The sequence below is a fragment of the Oncorhynchus masou genome, chromosome 6 (assembly GCF_036934945.1).
Source record: "Oncorhynchus masou masou isolate Uvic2021 chromosome 6, UVic_Omas_1.1, whole genome shotgun sequence".
Taxonomy (NCBI): domain Eukaryota; kingdom Metazoa; phylum Chordata; class Actinopteri; order Salmoniformes; family Salmonidae; genus Oncorhynchus; species Oncorhynchus masou.
Window position 1 is genome coordinate 33395816 of NC_088217.1, and position 20702 is coordinate 33416517.

The window sequence follows — 20702 nt, forward strand, 5'->3', positions numbered from 1 at the left end:
TTTAGGTATAATGCCGGGAGTCGCTTGTGGATTTGACTGCTCTAAAGCAGTTGCACCGCCGACCTCAAACTACTGCTATGCGGGTGTAGGCTTGTGCAGATCTGATACAATCTAGCCCTAAGTCTGGGTAATGAGACTGCTGACCACACAAATCAGAAACTGTGGACGAAGCATTATTACAGGGAATAGAGACATTCAACTAGAACTTTCCTTTTGATTTGAATGAGGGGTCGGAAGACATTAAGTTTGTATCTGAAAAACATTGGAAGATGCATACACAAATGCAGTATTATAAACTGTTTTTGTATTGATGTACATACTGGTGTGAGCAAATAAAGACAAACCATGTAGGAAAACAGTTGTATTTATTACTATAGGCTATATAATATTACTGATATACATGATTGGATACTAGTCCTGAAAAGGTTTTCACTTGGTTTTAAAAGCTTATTTTGATTTCTTTGTCCAGATGTCTGGACAGAGACCTGGGCGTTCTCATCATTCGTCACTTCATTAACTGGGTGGTTCGAGCACTGAATGCAGATTGGCCGGCAGCCGTGGTATATCAGACCGTATGACAAAATATTTATTTTTACTGCTCTATGTTGGTAACCAGTTTATAATAGCAATAAGGCACCTCGGAGGTTTGTGGTATATTGCCAATATATCAGGGCTAAGGGCTGTATCCAGGAACTCTGCGTTGCATCGTGCATAAGAAGAGCACTTAGCCGTGGTATATTGGCCATATACCACACCTCCTCGTGCCTTATTGCTTAAACACTCCATAGCGCAATACAACAGCATACAACATTTCATCTTGTCATAATTCCCCTTAACAGAATGTGATGTAGAGACACAAGGCCAGAGAAACATCTCATCCATGGCCTATGATGTTTACATAGGATCACTTCCCAACCAAGGACAGAAAATCTGAACTCACCTAACAGTACGCAGACAACACCCAGGCCCAGTCTACCACTCACAGCCAAAAACATAAGCAACTACATTTTCAGGAAAAATATGCACATGTACACACGCCAAGTCCTCTTGGCCATCACCCAAGAACTATAAACAAATAATATACAGTACAGGCGAGTGTGACATGGTCATAAACTAACACATTAAATCAAATAAATGCATCCAGGCCATGTATATTTCCTGTCGAACAGCATTGATTAGTATCAGTAGTATTTTACCACAAAAAAGTGTAACGACAATCTTTTTGTGCTACAGCCACGCTGAATAAGCACTCTTTACAGAGGGTCTGGGGACTCTTCACTGTTACTTAGCTTTATGAAAATGTGAAGAAATCTGTGAGAGGTATTTACCAATCACCAAATCTGAATAACTGTGATTAAAATGCTAAATTAATATATTATAAACACCCTCTGTAGTCACTGGTGTGATCTGCAGTAAAACAGTGATGGGTGTTGAGAACAGTTTGGTTGAGGTGCTGTGGAGTGAGTAGTGCACACATTGGCCCTGCAGAGCCTTTTCTAGGAACTAGCAATAAACTGGGAGGATTAGGAACACAAGAAAGGAGACTTCACGTCAGCAGTACCTTTTGAGTTTGTGCTCAACAAAAAATAAAATAAAGCGACAAATTTAACAGTACATATTATTTTCCTGAAAACAGAATACATGGTGAAAACAAGATTTGACAGATAAATCATCATCCATCATACAAACTATTTACAATTTGCATATCAAAGAGGTAATGTAGGTGGGGTATAATTTATGAATATGGAGTGGAATAGACAAAAAAAATCAAATACTGTTCTATAGTAATGGGAGACATCAAATAGGAGGGACTCAGTATGTGCTTTCAATGACTCAGTATACAGTAGTGTTGCTTTGTAGATATTCCATTGGTTTATCAGTGGTTGATTGACAGCACATATAAGCCTCTCCAATTGTCTCCCATCCAAGACCAGTAACCAGTGTAACTGTTGGTAAACATTCCAAAACATTATTAAAATATCAATGGAAACTCAAATAAAAAAAGGGTCATATATAGTCACACTTAAAAAAGTTATTGTATGTACAGTGATAATACTCGGTCAGGGAGAATATAACATGAGGGGAAACATACATGGAGGTATTGTGAGAAAAAATTAAATAAATCATCATAACAGCAATTGATGCGAGTGTTTACAAAATGGCTACAATACAGTCCATCGTCATCAAATACCATAGAGCCAGGTGTTTGTATGGACCATTCCTGCCTCTAAGTGGGCAATAGGAGTTCCATTACAACAATGGATGTAGTAATGGGAAACTTAGATTTAAAGAAACTATGGAAGCTGATCTCTGTGACTCACAGTCCACTGCTACCATAAATGATAGATAACATGACCCGATAAATGAGGAAGACTTGGTCCTCATTGATTTAAAAAAACAATTTCTTAGTTTATATGTACAACAGAGAGATCCGTCTACAACTTGATCATTTCCACAAATGAGTGCCTTTTGCTTCCCTTTGATATTTTAAATAAAAATTATGCACCAATATTGAATTTTAAAAGACATATGAAGTACCCTTTAATATAGACTACAGGGAGAATTCAATCAATCAGATTTTCTGTTAAAGTGCCAGCATTTTGAATTGTCCCTCCATGCACCCTCTGACTTCCAGGAAGATTTTTACCCACTTAAAACCTCTTAAGGATTGTACCCTTTTTCCTTCCAATTGTCACCTAAAATGACATACCCAAATCAAACTGCCTATAGCTCAGGACCTGAAGCAATGATGTGCATATACTTGATACCATTTGAAAGGAAACACTTTGAAGTTTGTGGAAATGTGAAATTAGTGTAGGAGAATAACACTTTAGAGATGGTAAAAGATAATACGAACAGAAAAACAAGCAATTTCTATTTTTTCTCACACCATCTTTGAAATGCAAGAGAAAGGCCATAATATAATATTGCAGTTTAGGTGCAATTTAGCAGTGTGTGTGCAAAGTTTGAGATTGACCCATTGAAGCATAGCAATACTTGACAATATTTTGTATCAAGTTTGCCCAAATGGGCCGAAATGGTCAATTGATACATTTTCAAGTAGATAACTACAGAGAACATACAAAAATATGGTAATATAACATTTAAGTTGACACACTCCCAGGAATGTCATACATGATGGATCATTAGGTTATACACTAACTTTCACACATCTAGATGGCCGGGCGGGGTGAGTGTGGAGCAGAGACAATAAGGGTTCAAACTGTAGAACCCAGTTCCTACATTTTATCTCTGGGACCCTCAGGGTGACGAATCATAGCAAGATTACTGAATGTAAGTACATTATTTACCTTCAGAGGTGAATGTATCAAAACAGTTGCTGTGATAAAAGTTTGTTATGCACTCTCCTCAAACAATAGCATAGTATTTTTTTTACTCTAATAGCTACTGTAAATTGGACAGTGCAGTTAGATTAACAAGAATTTAAACTTTCTGCCTATATAAGACATGTCTATGTCCTGGAAAGTTTACTGTTACTTACAATGTCATGCTAATCACATTAGCGCACATTATCTCAACCGTCCCAGTATAGGGACACAGATCCTGTAGAGGTTTTTAACATCAACATTGCTCCAAGTTTCCCCCATAATTGCAAAGCCTTATTTAATTTTTTGCTCCGATAGTCATTTCTGAAGATTATATATTTTAAAATGTGATTATTCATTTTAAGGAAGAAAAAAAATATCCTGTTACGTGAACTGAACTCTCGTTTTAATATGGTGGAACTCTGAACATCTAATAGTCAAATCATAGTGCAAAAGTAAGTGAGCAGGTTCTACTCTATCTGGCCATTTTCTGGTGTTTTGTGGTGGAAAACTGAGTGGGTCAAGTATAACACATCAACCATGTTACTCATAGATAGACAGGCTAGAATCTTTTAAAATATTTGTTGTTGTGAAGCTTGCATTCAATTTCCCCTCCCTGTTGCACACAATAAGCTTCCATTTCCTGTCAAGAGGATTCATGACGATTTCTTCTTTAATCAGCCAACACTGTTAATCAACCTATATACTTTACTTAATTAGGCACATACTATAGTCTTTTAAATTTGATTTAACCTCAAGATGGGAAAACATGTTTTTTTATTAAGTTGAACATGTGCTCTTTATGACAGAATGTAAAAATGAGGTGAAATCAAATGTTTTTTCCCCACCAAGTTAGATATCTCAAAAGGCACTGAATTGGTGGAATGACCCCTACACAGAATTCATAGAAAGACTGTACCTTCCCCTTATATACTCCCTGACAAAGAAAACACTGAAAGCAGTCAGACCTCTCCCAACATCGAGTCAACATGGCATGAATACAGTATAAAGATAAACAGAACAAAAATAAATTAATGTATAGGGTAAAACCATTAGTGTCCTTCGATAAGTCTTGGGGAAAGTTACTAAGAAAAAAAAGGGTTTAGAATTAAATGACACATTCTGTTAATAAATACACAGTTGTATACAGTATATATCCTGCCATTGAGATTAACATGGGCATTGTCAGGGGCAGTAGTAGTAGTAGTAGTAGCAGTAATTGTTGGCAGCCATTTTAGTAGGAACAGAACGGGGAAGGGGGGCTGCAGGGACAGAAGGGTGGGGTAGGTTGGGGACAGGGAAGGGGTTGTCAGTAGTTTTGGCTGAATGGGTGAGGTAGGGCTGGTCACAACTCAAACAGTGGTGGCTTTAAAAATACTGGCAGGAAAGTTTTTATGTGTTCTTTTTACATTTTGCTTTTGTCATTTCATTCTTTTGTTAACTTGTGCGTTCATTGGAAAATACACTGTCCCCCGCTCTTTCTCTCTCAGTATACTTTAGTGCGGGACAGAGTCCCTAGCGCTCTCCTCAGGTCTTTGGGACAGAACCCTCTCAGACTTTGATGTCCTCCTGGACACTCAGCTGGGACAGGGTCTTCTTGATGCGCAGGGCGGTGAGGCGGGCGGCTCCGTTGGCGTACCAACACTCCCTCATGATCTTCCCCATTACACGCAGGGCCTGGGGGGAGGGGGAGGGAGGCAAAGAAGGAGAGAAAGTAGACTGTTATCTAAAGCTCTGTGATAATGTAGTGTTACCTTAAAGCTCAGGGATAATGTAGGATTGAGCGAACATGAAGAAAATTAGATAAAGTCATACATGCAAATATGGTGCAGATATTCACAGGGCTAAACAAGCTTATCAAAACCACCAATGCATCCCCAGAGAACAAGCCCGGCAAAATAACATAATTTAAAATACACAAGTATACAATGTAATACTTATAAGAAACCAGTGACCCTTTCATATTAGTGAGCAACTGCTGTGCTATCATAATAGGACTGTTTGATTGACCTTAAAAGAGCATGCATATCTATCTACATGTGTCTGTCCCTACCTCGTAGCTCTGCCACCAGTTGGGCACGTTGGGCCGTAATTTCTGGTCACAAACCACCTTCCTCATCTCCTCTATGGAGGGGTCAGAGGGCACCAGATCATAGTAGGGCAGCTGGTACTCCTCATGGATACCTAAGGGCAGAGGTCAAATGTCAGGTAAGGCCCAGTTTCTAATTGATGATGAAATAAACTTTTAACTACATTAAGATAGAGATACTGTATGCGTCACAAATGACACCCTTTTCCCTATATCGTGCACTACTATAGCGGGTCATATGGGCAATAAATAGGGCAGGGTTCCCAACTGGTGTACTGAATTCGGCGCACAGGCGATTTTATTTGGTCCCAGGTTTTTGTATTTTTTATTGTTAGACATAAAAGACTGAAAACACCAGCAAATCAGCTTCAAGTTATTTTAACATTGGAAATCGGTTCCAAAGCATTCCTATGCATAATAGAGATATACACCGAGTGTACAAAACATTAAGAACAGCCGCCCATGTTGACCCCACACTTGTGTCAAGTTGTCTGGATGTCCTTGGTGTGGTGGACCATTCTTGATACACACAGGAAATTGATGAGCATGAAAAACTCAGTGTTGCAGTTCTTGACACAAACCGGTGCGCCTGTCAACTACTACCATATCCCGTTCAAAGGCACTCAAATCTTTTGTCTTGCACATTCACCCTCTGAATGGCACACATTGTCTTAAGTTTAAAAAAATATCACTATTTTACCCATCTCCTCCCCTTCATCTACACTGATTGATGTGGATTTAACAAGTTAAATCAATAAGGGATCATAGCTTTCACGTGGATTCACCTGGTCAGTCTGTCATGTTTTGTACATTCAGTGTATGTGATTGTATACAAATATAAGGAAGGTTTGCAAAGATTGTTTTAATCAAATATTATATATCTCTTTGGGGTTCTTAGGTCAATTTGTAGTCTACAAATGATTTGCAATTATGTTCTGGCCCCCTGGTCATCCCCTCAAGAAAAAAAACATCCAGAGGCTGAATCTAGTTGATGATCCCTGATATAGCCAATAGGGTGCCAGTTGGAACCCAGCCAGAGTGTGCTGAGGGGGAGCCTGTCTGACCTCCAGCGTTGCAGCGGCGTGTGATCTCCCAGTACACCAGGCCCAGAGCGTAGATGTCTGCACACTTAAACGAATCAAAATGCCTCATGTTGATGCTCTCATCCAGAACCTCAGGGGCCATGTACCTGACACAGAGAAAAATAGGTCTTTGTAAGCTGGTCTATATCCCTGATAGGTGGTGGTATGTGTTGTGGTATGTGGGAGAGAGGGGGGGGTGTCAGTAGGTGAAGTTGGGAAATCAAGTACTTCTTAAGGTTGATGGCATGTGTGTGTTTGTACCTCTTGGTGCCCACTCTCTGGTTGGGAGCGATGTCTATGGTGTCGGTGGTGGACTCGTGGCGCACTGCCAGCCCAAGGTCAGCGATGGCACATGTACTGTTCTTCTTCACCAGGATGTTCTTAGACTTGAGGTCCCGGTGGGCAATACCAGGCTTACCTAGAGGAAGGCAGAGAGAGTTAGACTACCTGACAATCACTGCATTCCTGGCAATCAATGGAACTTATGTAACATGTTCGTGTGAAACAGGTGTTTTATGATTTCCAATTCATTTAAATCAAACATTGATCATGGTTATCTGCAGTATACCACTGGCTTCCAATGACAGTCAACAACGTTATAAAAATATGTTGAATGATGTTAATAACTGAACTATCAATAGATGCTTTACTTTAGAGGGGCTGCTATGCAAATCAAACTAGGCAGATCAATAACCCTGGAGTTTCCTATCAGCTAGTAAGCATGGCCTACATTCACTGTTTGCACAGGCCAGGAAAAGGTAGAGTAGGGAACAAATCAAAGAGCCCAGAAGAATTGACACATACAGCAACATGCAATCCAGTTTGCACATGGGCACAAGTACAACACACTCACCCTGCGTGCCCAGGATCTCCATGTGCAGGTGTGCCAGGCCGCTGGCAGCCGACAGTGCCAGTTTGATCATGCCCTCGATGGTCACAGAGTAGCGGTTCAGGTAGTCAAACAGAGAGCCGTACTCGTGGTAGTCTGACACCAGCCACAGCTGGGTCCATGTGCCATTATCTATGAGAGACAGAGAGACTAAGTTTAGAGACCAATTGTTAGACACCACACAATACGAAAAACTGACCTGAACACCAGATAGCTACAAGAAGTGCTCTTCGAGGGGGAATATTTTTTATGTGATGTCACACGATGACGGCCAATGTTTACCTTTGTTGTCCGCGGCGATGAATCCCAGGATGTTCTCGTGGCGCAGCATGACGGTCTGGTAGATCTCAGCCTCCCGGAACCAGGAGCGCTCCTCTCTGGATGAGAAGATCTTCACCGCCACGTCTCCTCCTCTCCAGCGGCCCCGCCATACCTCTCCGAAACGCCCCTTCCCTATGATCTCCTGCAGCACGATCGTCCTGGCTACCGTCCGCTGGACAAACAGAGGGAGGCCTGCACAGAGACAGAGGACGGAGAGGACCGAGACATACGGGACACAGAGACAAGGCAAAAAAAGAGGAATATTCAGTCATACAATGAATCACATTGCCTAATGTCAACCACATTTCCCCCTATGGATCTTCTTTATCTATGGAAGACATCATTAAAGCTACAGTCACATTTATTGAGATAGATCAGACCCCGAGAGAGCCCCAGCTGTGCTGCACTGACCAGATCCTGATCCAGAGGTGGACATGTCATAGATGAGGTCCTGCAGGGTCTTGTCCTTGGCCATGTAGAGGTGGTCACAGGAGGGGTCCTCCACCTCCAACCTCTGCCTGTGGCTGTAGGCCCTCTGGTGGTACTGGAACAGGAACACAGCCATGATTAGCAGCACACACAGCAGGCAGACGGGCCCTGCGACCACTGCCACCAGCTCCACTGGACCCCATGTACCATCAGGGCCAAAGCCGCCCCCCAGGCCCGGCCGCAAAGTCACTGGGAAAGAGGGAAGAGAGACAATGAGAATAAATACATAATTCACATTCACAAACAAAAATATTAAAAACGCAACACATTACAATTTCAAAGATTTTACTGAGTTACAGTTCATATAAGGAAATCATTTTAAATAAATTAACTAGGCCCTAATCTATTCATTTCACATGACTGGAAATACAGATAAGTATCTGTGACCAACAGATGCATAAAAAAAAAAAGCGAGCAGTGTGGATCAGAAAACCAATCAGTATTTGTTGTGACCACCATTTACCTCACGCGGCGCAATACATCTCCTTCGTATAGAGTTTATCAGGCTGTTCAGGCTGTTGATTGTGGCCTGTGAAATGTTGTCACACTCCGCTTCAATGGCAGTGCAAAGTTGCTGGAACACGATGTCGTACACATCGATCCAGAGCATCCCAAACAATGGATGACATGTCTGGTGATTATGCAGGCCAGGAATTGTGTGCAGATCCTTGTGACATGGGTGATGGCTGTGCATTATCATGCTGAAACATGTGATGGCGGCGGATGAATGGCAGGACAATGCCCCTCATGATCTCGTCACGGCATCTCTGTGCATTCAAATTTTCATCAATAAAATGCAATTGTGTTAGTTGTCCGCATCTTGTGCCTGCCCATACCATAACCCCTCCTCCACCATGGGGCACTCTGTTTACAATGTTGACGTCGGCAAAGTGCTCTCCCACACGACGCCATACAAGACTGTGTTGACCACGCAGATGAGCTTCCCTGAGACGGTTTCTGACAGTCTATGTAGAAATTATTTGGTTGTGCAAACTCACAGTTTTACAAACTGTCTGGGTGATCTCAGACCATCCCGCAGGTGAAGAAGCCTGATGAGGAGGTCCTGGGCTGGTGTGGTTACACGTGGTCTGCGGTTGTGAGGCCGGTTGGATGTACTGCCAAATTCTCTAAAACTACATTGTAGGCAGCTTATTCTCTGGCAACAGCTCTGGTGAACATTCCTGTAGTCAGCATGCCAATTGCCCACTCCCTCAAAACTTGGGACATCTGTGGCATTGTGTTGTGTAACAAAACTGCACATTGTACTGGGGAAATGTTATTGACCCCAGCACAAGTTGCACCTGTGTAATGATCATGCTGTTTAGTCAGCTTATTGATATGCCACACCTGTCAGGTGGATGAATTAGATTGGCAAAGGAGAAATGCTCACTAACGGGGATGTAAACCAATTTGTGCACATTTTAGAGAAATAAGCTGTTTGTGCATATGGAACATTTTTTGGGATCTTTTATTTCATTTCAGCTCATGAAACATGGGACCAACACTTTACATGTTGCATTTATATTTTTGTTCAGTATATATTTATGAGTAAACATAACAACCCAAACGCAACTCTGAACTGTTTGAGACCCATGTCTTCTATGGCAGCAGATAGCCTGTGGAATGTGTGAAGCTCACCAGAGGGAACTTTGAGGTTGAGGCTGTTGCAGTAGTTAGTGTAGCAGCAGTGTGTGTTGAGGAGGCCCTCAGCACTCAGGCAGTAGAAGGGCTGGCCCGGGGGTACCAGCTTGTCCCGGGTGATGCAAATACGAATGTGTTGCTCTTGGCCGTCGATGAAGGACGTGGAGGCCATGCAGGCCCCATCCGTCTCACACTGGGAGCCAGTCTTCTGACACTGGGCCGTGGTGCAGTTACACCACAAAGCTGCAAACAGAGAGACAGGGAGTATTTCAATATTTTGTAATTGCTTATGAAGTTGTGTCTGGCATTGACACATAAGTGACGTTTTTCACTTCTCCACTGTATGAGAATGAAGTTCATATCCAGCAGAGGGCTCTCAAAGACAGCAGCAGTGCCACCAAGCATAGGACTATAGACAAACAGATTAACTGTGTGTTTATTACATTTTTCCTCCAAATGAAAAAACACCCCTACCCTACAGAGGTGGTTCATCCAAAAAAACACCACGACAGCGTAACACCCCTACCCTACAGAGGTGGTTCATCCAAAAAACACCACGACAGCGTAACACCCCTACCCTACAGAGGTGGTTCATCCAAAAAACACCACGACAGCGTAACACCCCTACCCTACAGAGGTGGTTCATCCAAAAAACACCACGACAGCGTAACACCCCTACCCTACAGAGGTGGTTCATCCAAAAAACACTATATGAACTTATCAACTGTAAATCAAACTGCATGACATCTTCAAAAGACGCGTTCGGTGGCGGGCCACGAAACAATTGTGGCCATTTTAAATGTCTCTGCCATTTATATTATTGGATGGAGGGGCCTCCCGAGTGGCGTAGTGGTCTAAGGCACTGCATTTCAGTGCTTGAGGCGTTACTACAGACCCGTGTTCGATCCCAGTCTCTGTCACAACTGGCCGTGACCGGGTGTCCCATAGGGCAGTGCACAGTTGGCCCAGCGTCGTTTGGGTTAGGGGACAGCTTGGCCGGCAGGGGGCTTTACCTGGCTCATCGCACTCTTGCGGCAGACTGGGTTCCTGCAGGCGGACTTCGGTCATCAGTTGAACAGTGTGTAAGAGTGTAAGAGTGTAAGAGTGTAAGAGTGTAAGAGTGTAAGAGTGTAAGAGTGTAAGAGTGTAAGAGTGTAAGAGTGTAAGAGTGTAAGAGTGTAAGAGTGTAAGAGTGTAAGAGTGTAAGAGTGTAAGAGTGTAAGAGTGTAAGAGTGTAAGAGTGTAAGAGTGTAAGAGTGTAAGAGTGTAAGAGTGTAAGAGTTCTATTTTTTTCTCCTTTTCGGGTCCTCTAACAGCGTAAAAAAAAAGTATATACACACACGCACCTAATATTGAGCTGCACCCACTTTTGCCCTCAGAACAGCCTCAATTCGTCAAGCCATGGTGACTCCAATGCTTCCCACAGTTGTCAAGTTGGCTGGATGTCATTTGGGTGGTGGACCATTCTTGATACACACATGAAAAACCCAACAGCAGTGCAGTTCTTGACACACTCAAAGCTACTACCATACCCCATTCAAAGGCACTCAAATCCTTTGTCTTGCCCTTTAACCCTCAATGACACACATACACAATCCATGTCTCAATTGTTTCAAGGCTTTAAAAAAATCGTTATTTAACCTGTCTCTTCCCCTTCATCTATACTGATTTAAAGTGGATTTAACAAGTGACATCAATATGGGGTCATAGCTTTCACTTGGTCAGTTTAGGTTATGGATAAGGCAGGTGTTCATAATGTTTTGTACACTCAGTGTATCTTGATTAGATAAGTATTCAACCCACGGAGTCCATATGTGTTTTTGGATAAGTCTAAGAGGTTTGCATACCTGGATAGTACATGATTTGCACATTATTATTTTTGTTAATTCTTCCAAGATCTGTCAAGTTGGTTGTTGATCATTGCTTGACAGCAATTTTCAAGTCTTGCCATAGATTTTCATGCCGATTTTAGTGAAATCTGTAATTAGGACCCTTAGGAACATTAAATGTAGTCTTGGTAAGCAACTAGTGTATATTTGGCCTTGTGATTTAGGCTTTTGTTCTGCTGAAAGGTGAATTTGTCTCCTGTTGGAAAGCAGACAGAATCAGGTTTTTCTCTAGGACTTTGCCTGTGCTTAGCTCTATCAGGCTACATTTATTTTAATCCTAAATAACTCCCCAGTCCTTGTCGATGACGAGCATACCCATAACATGATGCAGCCACCACGCTTGAAAATATTGTATGAAGAGTGGTACTTAGTGATGTGTTGTGTATTCCCCAAACATAATGCGTTGTATTCAGGATAAAAAGTGAATTCCTTTGCCACATTTTTTTTTGCAGTATTACTTTAGTGCCTAATTGCAAACAGGATGCATGTTTTTGAATAATTTCACCATGCTCAAAGGGATATTCAGTGCCAGCTTTTTATTTTATTTACCCCTCTATCAATAGGTGCCCTTTGTGAGGCATTGGGCAACCTCCCTGGTCTTTGTTGTTGAACAACCATTATTGGCCACAGACTTACATTTTTACTCCCAAACTTATTTAGGCTTGCCATGACAAAGGGGTTGAATACTTGACTCAAGCCATTTCAGTTTTGTAAAAAAATCAAAAAACAAAATTCCCCTTTGACATTATGGGATAGTGTGTAGATCAGTCACAAAATCTCAATCCAATTTAAATTCAGGGTGTAACAACAAAATGTGGAAAAAGTCAAGAGATGTGTCAACTTTACAGGTACTGTATGTATGTATGTATGTATGTATGTATGCATGCGTGTATGCATGCATGCGTGTATGCATGCATGCGTGTATGCATGCATGCGTGTATGCATGCATGCGTGTATGCATGCATGCGTGTATGCATGCATGCGTGTATGTATGCATGCGTTTATGTATGTGTATGTATGTGTATGTATGTGTATGTATGTGTATGTATGTGTATGTATGTGTATGTATGTATGCGTACAGTACCAGTCAAGTTGACACTCATTCAAGCGTTTTTCTTAAATTTTTACTATATTGTAGAATAATAGTGAAGACATCAAAACTATGAAACAACACATGGAACCATGTTGTAACCAAAGCGTTAAACAAATCAAAATATATATACACCCGATAAAACGGATGGCACTGTGATACTTGACTCAGCAAACTGGATGCTATTTTGTAAATGACATCGCCGAAGTCAAGGATCGGTAGGATACTCAGTTTTACGAGGGTATGTTAAGGCATGAGTGAAGGAGGCTTTGTTGCGAAATAGGAAGCCAATTCTAGATTTAATTTTGGATTGCTTAAAGTGAGTCGAAGGAGAGGTTACAGTCTAACCAGAAACCTAGGAATTTGTAGTTGTCCACATATTCTAGGTCAGAACCATCCAGAGTAGTGATGCCAGTTGGGCGGGAGGGTACGAGCAGCATGCACTTAGTTTTATTAGCATTTAAAAGCAGTTGGGAGGCCACGGAAGGAGTGCTGTATGGCGTTGAAGCTCGTTTGGAGGTTTGTTAGCACAGTGTCCAAAGGGCCAGAAGTATACAGAATGGTGTCGTCTGTGTAGAGGTGGATCTGAGAATCACCTGCAGCATGAGCGACATCATTGATATATATACAGAGAAGAGAGTCGGCCCGAGAATAGAAGCCTGTGGCACACCCATAGAGACTGCCAGAGGTCCGGACAACATGCCCTCCAATTTGACACACTGAACTCTATCTGAGAAGTAGTTAGTGAACCAGGCGAGGCAGTCATTTGAGAAGCCAAGGCTATTGAGTCTGCCAATAAGAATGTGGTGATTGACAGAGTCGAAAGCCTTGGCCAGGTCGATGAAGGCGGCTGCTCTTTTATCAATGGCGGTGATGATATCGTTTAGGACCTTGAGCGTGGTTGAGGTGTACCCATGACCTGCTCGGAAACCAGATTGCATAGTGCAGAAGGTACGGTGGGATTCGAAATGGTCGGTGATCTGTTTATTAACTTGGCTTTCGAAGATTTTAGAAAGGCAGGGCAGGATGGATATAGGTTTATAACAGTTCGGGTCTATAGTGTCTCCCCCTTTGAAGAGGAGGATGACCACGGAAGATTTCCAATCTTTGGGAATCTCAGACGATACAAAAGAGGTTGAATAGGCTAGTAATACAGGTTGCAACAATTGCGGCAGATAATTTTAGGAAGAGAGGGTCCACAATGTCTAGCCCAGCTGATTTGTAGGGATCCAGATTTGGCAGTTTTTTCCAGAACATCAGCTGTCTTGATTTGGGTGAAGGAGAATGTTTTTGTGCTGGTCAAGGGCAGTCAAGTCTGGGGTGAAAAAAGGGCTAGATCTGTTCTTAGTTGTACATTTTTTTGATTGGGGCATGCTTACTTAAGATGGAGGAAAGCGCTATTGAAGAGAAACCAGGCATCCTCTACTGACGGGATGAGGTCAATATCCTTCCAGGATACCCGGGCCAGGTCAATTAGAAAGGCCTGCTCGCTGAAGTGTTTTAGGGAGCGTTTGACAGTGATGAGGGGTGGTCGTTTGACTGCGGACCCAGGACACACGCAGGCAATGATCACTGAGATCCTGATTGAAGACAGCAGAGGTGTATTTATAGGGCAGATTGGTCAGGATGATATGTAAGAGGGTGCCCATGGTTACAGATTTAGGGTTGTACCTGGTAGGTTCCTTCATGATTGTGTTAGATTGAGGGCATCTCGCTTAGATTGTAGGACGGCCTGGGTGTTAAGCATGTCCCAGTTTAGGTGAAGAAAAACAATATATACACAAGGGACGGGAGGAGACAATCAAAAAGATATCCCCACTGCAACACCATCTTTAATATGATGACAGCTTTGCACACTCTTAGCATTCTGTCAACCAGCTTCACCTGGAATGCTTTCCAATAGTCTTGAAGGACTTTCCACATATGCTGAGAACTTGTTGGCTGCTTTTCCTTCACTCTGTAGTACAACTCATCCCAAACCATCTCAATAGGATTGAGGTCAGGTGATTGTGGAGGCCAGGTCATCTGTTGCAGCACTCCATCACACGCCTTCTTGATCAAATAGCCCTTACACAGCCTGGAGGTGTGTTGGGTCAGTGTCCTGTTGAAAAACAAATTACAGTCTCACTAAGCGCAAACAAGATGGGATGGCGTATCGCTGCAGAATGCAAAATGACTGTAGTCCTAAGAGTAGGCTGCTATGGTTCTTTTGCTCCTGCATGCGTTGGAGCATGTGCAAAGGGGAGTTCCTTCCAGTAGATCACACCTGCAGAATTGTGTGGTCTGGTAGACCATACTCCTCTTAAATGCCTTCGAGTCTCTGCTTGGCTGGGGTGGCGTGTCCGAAGTAGGTGACAACCTACAACCCTCTGACTCCAGGACATCATGCACAACAAGTTGCAGTGTGTGTGCACTTCAACTGAGGTCTGGCATCTCCACTAGCCGCATCCCTTTACCATGTTTGCACCACTGTCGTGTAGCCCCAGTAGCACAGGCTCACCGTCAATAGCCCACACCTGTAACATCTAAAGGAAGAGGTTGCCGATGTATTCTCCTGTGTGGGATCTGGTCATGGCTTTGACATTAAGGACTACCTGGACTCTGTTTCAGTGAACAGTTAAACTCAGAGCTTCTGTGGACTCCAACCAGCAATCTGTAGTGAATGCCATACTGTTGCCATCATTTTCAAATGGACAGAACTTGTTTTAATCTTCTCCACTACCTTGCTATGTACTTGAATCAGCTTTTCTGTATGATAAAATATTTTTGACTTTAGAGTGCATCTGGGTTCTGCTTCAGTCAGCAGCCCCCGAAATCAAACACCTTCAACCACGTTGAATGATTGGACGTCTATGGCTATCATCTCCTTCACCTTTTTGTCATGTTTTTTCCCCTAGGATCTGAAGGCCCCCCCCTATTTTCTGTGAGCTGCAGTGTTGCTGGGGAAGAAGTTATTCTCTGTGCATTTGTCCCTGTGCCTCTTCGTAGGCATCGTTGTGTCTCAGTTTCAGGTGAGCCCACAAATTGCTTGTGTTCTTGGCGGTGTCGTGTTTCGAAGGATGCATGACTCTAGACCTTTGAATCTCCAGAGACCGTACGGGAGCTGCAGCAATGGGACAAGACCGTAACTACCAATTGGAAATCATGAAATTGGGGAGAAAAGGGGTAAAAAAAGTACAACTATTTTGCATTATTATTAACTTGTAGTTTTTACAAAATGAGGGCATTGCGATTTGCTTATTGTCATTCAGTGTATTCCAAAATTGGATAAATAATACATGTACACAGTATTAATGAAACATGATTTATGGAAGTGGATAATTAAATACAGTAGGCAAAATACTAAATACAGATAGATTGCTAGATATAATATATCTAATTGATTAGGCAAGATTTGCATTTGTGCCCTAAAAAGGTTAGGAGATTCCAGCAAAACATTTACCTAGGCTCTGAAGAATGAGCTGCCTCATGCTAGCCAGCTGGACATCAACATACATGTACTTAGCTATGTTTTCATCAATTGCAGGGTTGCAGCCACTGATTTATGGTAGTTGTCACTTGAAAAAAAAAAAAAAATCTAAATCACAAAATTTGCTGCTGGCACAACACAGCCTCTCGCCTTCAAGCATTGCCTGAGTGAACGGCATCAAGTACCTCTACACAACTAGCTAGCTGGCTAGCACTCGTCATGGATATGGGGATGCCAAAACGTGAATTTGGATCAGTCTCTGGCCTGAGAAATTTCAACCCACACATCAAAATGCAGCAATGAAGCGCTACTTTGTAACCTTCTGTGCTTTTTCAGTGTATGAAAACATTTTTCGCAATGAGCACATATAAACAAACCAGATTTTGCAGGTTGAGGTTTCTTAGCATGGCAATTGCTTTTCACCCTACTATGACACTTCACGCAACAGTATACGGTCAGTACACATTTTTAGCACTTTATTGAGCTGGCAAGCTTATATTTACTTAGTTCACTCTCCTCTCTGACTGGTGTAGTTACATTGGGTGTCCAGTCTTGCTGTAGCGCGCCACGGCAAGATAGGTGTATAGCCATGTAAAGAGTGCCAGCTCCCTCTTCAAGACATAATAATGAAATTGAACAATAAAAAATGTCTAATTCTATAAAGAACAGCTTTTTTGAGCGTTTTCTTCACATTTTATATCGGTCCTTTTCAGTGGATTAACCTAAACACTGATAAAGTATATCCTAAAAGGATAATATCAGCAGATAATAAATCGGTTGGGCTCCATTTGATTTGATAAGATTATATTTTGTACAATAAAAAAAAAAACAGATGCATACAAACATACATCCACAACATCACCCCTGCCCAGACCGACCACCTCACATCAGCATCATTCTCAGCCACATGGTCTCAAACGGCACCATATTGTTTCTCTCCGTTGCCCACGCATGTTCAACATTTATACAATAAAGAAACTTTTAGATAAAGCACCAGACAACTTTCTAACTCCGCCCATGACTTTTGGACTTTATAACATTCCCAGAAGGCAACGATTACAGGGTCATTGTTAATTTTATATTTAAGACATGACTCTGCCGTTGTGCTGTAGATTTAGTCTCGAGTAATAAATTATATAAATGAGTTTATACTGGATTAAGCATACATTTTCATTAACTGTAATTCCATTAGTTATGGTCGGGCTCTATTTTGAATGACAAGCAATTTTACAAATTCTTGCACTTGCAGACATCAACAGAAAGTTCAAAGACACCTTGGTCATATGATACTCTGAACCCACAGGCTCTATAAAAATGGTAAACACATGGGGGAAGTGAAGTTCAAAAGACAAAAGGTCTATTTGTTTAATGCTGACAGCTTGCTTTTAAATAGTAGTTAGTGGTGCTCTACTGACAGTGTTACTTTAGTCAAAAATGGACTTTGCCCATACAATTTCATAATCCTTCATCTTGTGACATCATACTGGTCCTTTGTCTGGCAATTACATGGAATTGAGATCATTGGGGGTAGGGGAGTGAACCCAGGATGTAGTAGTGGGGGTGGGGCAGTACTTAAAAGGGGGAGCTCCTACATTTCAAGGAGATTGCTGTCAGTTGTGGAGGTTTGGGATTAGCCCCAACCTTGAGGAGATGGTAGGGGGAATTAAGGGCAGAGAAGGGGGAGGCGTTTGAGGGGTGGCACAGTAGCATTCAATGGTTTTTTTAATCCCCAGCAGCAATTACTGTTATTTGGGGGGTAGGCTTTGGTGGGTTTATGGGAAGAAGGGGATGGGGTTGTAATAGTAGTTTGTACAGAGGACGGGGTTGTGGCTGTCATTAAACTCACGTCTAGACGGTGACTGCCTAAGTAACATTTTGAATAATTGAAATGTATTGGGGCACCGAGGCTAACACGGTGTGAAAGGATCCATGAGTATGAACAAGTGAAGTTCATAGGAGCATGTCAAATTGGATGTCAAATGAAAGCGAAGATCCTATAATTTCTCAAAATTAAAAGGCATATTTTGGAAAGTATTCAGACCACTCGACTTTGTTGTGTTACAGCCCTATTCGAAAATATATTAAAATTGTCCCCCCCTCTAAATCTCAAGTATTCAGACTAGAGGTCAACTGATTAATCGGAATGGCCAATTAATTAGGGCCGATTTCAAGATTTCATAACAATCGGAAATCTATATTTTTTGGGCGCCGATTTTGCAGATTATTATTATTTTATTTTTTACACCTTTATCTAACTAGGCAAATCAGTTAAGAACACATTCTTATTTTCAATGACGGCCTAGGATTGAGGCAGAACGACAGATTTTTACCTTGTCAGCTCGGGGGATCCAATCTTGCAACCTTACAGTTAACGAGTCCAACGCTCTAACCACCTGCCTCACGAGGATCCTGCCTGTTACGCGAAAGCCAAGTTAATTAAGTTGCTCGCGAGCATTACATCTATAAAAAAAACAATCAATCGACTGTCGTTGCTCCAATGTGTACTCAACCATAAACATCAATGCCTTTCTTAAAATCAATACACAAGTATATATTTTTTAAACCTGCATATTTAGCTAAAAGAAATCCAGGTTAGCAGGCAATATTAACCAGGTGAAATTGTCACTTTTCTTGCGTTCATTGCACGCAGTCAGGGTATATGCAACAGTTTGGGCCGCCTGCCTCTTTGCGAACGAATTTGCCAGAATTATGACATAACATTGAAGGTTGTGCAACGTAACAAGAATATTTAGACTCATGGATGCCACCCGTTAGATAAAATACGGAACGGAATAAACGTTTTGTTTTCGAGGTGATAGTTTGACCTAAGCCTCGTATTTCTGTGTGTTTATTATAGTTAAGTCTATGATTTGATAGAGCAGTCTGAAGGGTGGTAGGCAGCAGCAGGCTCGTAATAGTCAAAGGTATATGGTTTAGAGAGAAATGGTCAACGCGTTATAATTCCTGTAATAACTTGCGGCTGAACTTGAAAGGGCTTCCTTCGTTATTTTACCGTTCATGTCTTCCATAGAGAATGTCTTGATCTACTTCAGATAAGGTCTGTGTTTCGTGTTTAAACCGCCTCGGTGTTTTGATACCCGTGTAAAGCTCACTAGGATAAGGTAATGTTTGTCAAAATATTTTCATAAACCCACTCTACAATTTTTTTTTAATCTTCGCTTATATTTAGCCAATATTAATCAGAGTTACCTTGTCCTATGGATATCGACAGTTATAAGATTGGCAAGGTGGTGAAAGCCTACACGAAACACAGACCTTATTTTAAATTAATCTAAAAATACCCTATGGAATAAATGAATGAAGGAACCGCTTTTCAGATTTTGGCTTATGAACTGAAATAAAATATCTTATTATCTCTCTCAAATTTTGTTTACAAACCTGTTAGTGAGTATCCACCTGACAGGTGTGGCATATCAATAAGCTGATTAAACAGCATGACCATTACACAGGTGCACTTTGTGCTGGAGACAAAAGGCCACTATGTGCAGTTTTGTCACACAACAAAATAGTTAAAAAGTTAGTCCTTGTGCATAGAGGGACTGCAGTTGCACAGTGAGAAACTTTTGTGACTCCCCCCATGTTTTAAGAGTTAATTTTGTGTAATTCTACACATTTTGCAATGGCTGTAGATAAACTGTTGCAGTTTAAAAGAAAGTTTACTGCAATTTTACACATTTTGCCATGGGGTGGAGAGGATAATAAGCTGTTTTACAGCTAATTTCCTGCAATTCTACACATTTTGCCATAGGGTGGAGAGAAACGTTTGCCCCCCCCCTCCCGGCCAGGAATTCGACAATTATAACAAGTTTAGATAGTTTGGGAGTTAGCAGGCTGCTAAACTAACTCCCAACATTTTTGACATGGGCTAATTGAGAAAAACTGCTGATGCACGACCCCATTTAAAAAAAAATGCACCTTGTGTATTCTACTATTCTAAACTTGCAACAATAAGTTGAGACCCCAAAAAGCTGAATAAGCTTAATGTTGATAGAAGCCTAATTGAAAGTGTAACCAGAACCCTGAAAATGTAAGGCTTCAAAAACATGAATAGCTAAAGTAGTGAGAAATGAAAGGGGATTATGACTTGCTGTAGGTAGTGTAGTTAAGTGCTGATACTCTAGACGAGGAGGGAGGAAAGAGCACCAGGCCAGGCGCAGCACCTGATGAAGACACCCAGACGCCACCACGCAGAAAACACTCTCCTCACCCTATCCTCCCCGACTATCCCACTCAAATCGATACAGAGGAAGTGTGTGTGTGTGTGTGCACGCACGATTGTGCACATGCTCCTGTTATTGTGTCTGTGTTCTCAGTCTTCTGATTCTAGTTGGCTTTCTAAACATAGGTTCAGTGATCTCAGATAAGCAGGCAGTGTGTTCCTCGCATGGTACTTCGT

General features: G+C 41.8%; 1 protein-coding gene across 1 annotated transcript in view; it reads right to left on the reverse strand.

Annotated features, from left to right (window-relative positions):
* Nucleotides 1-348: 348 nt before the first annotated feature.
* Nucleotides 349-20702, reverse strand: part of LOC135541935 (activin receptor type-1B-like) — a 31309-nt gene continuing 10955 nt past the window's right edge. The window contains exons 2-9 of the mRNA XM_064968442.1: nt 9835-10080; nt 8119-8385; nt 7669-7899; nt 7351-7518; nt 6759-6915; nt 6480-6604; nt 5380-5510; nt 349-5003 (exon numbers count right to left, since the gene is read on the reverse strand). Coding sequence (XP_064824514.1) covers nt 4878-5003; nt 5380-5510; nt 6480-6604; nt 6759-6915; nt 7351-7518; nt 7669-7899; nt 8119-8385; nt 9835-10080 — 1451 coding nt within the window. The 3' untranslated portion in view covers nt 349-4877. The remainder of the gene's footprint in view (nt 5004-5379; nt 5511-6479; nt 6605-6758; nt 6916-7350; nt 7519-7668; nt 7900-8118; nt 8386-9834; nt 10081-20702) is intronic.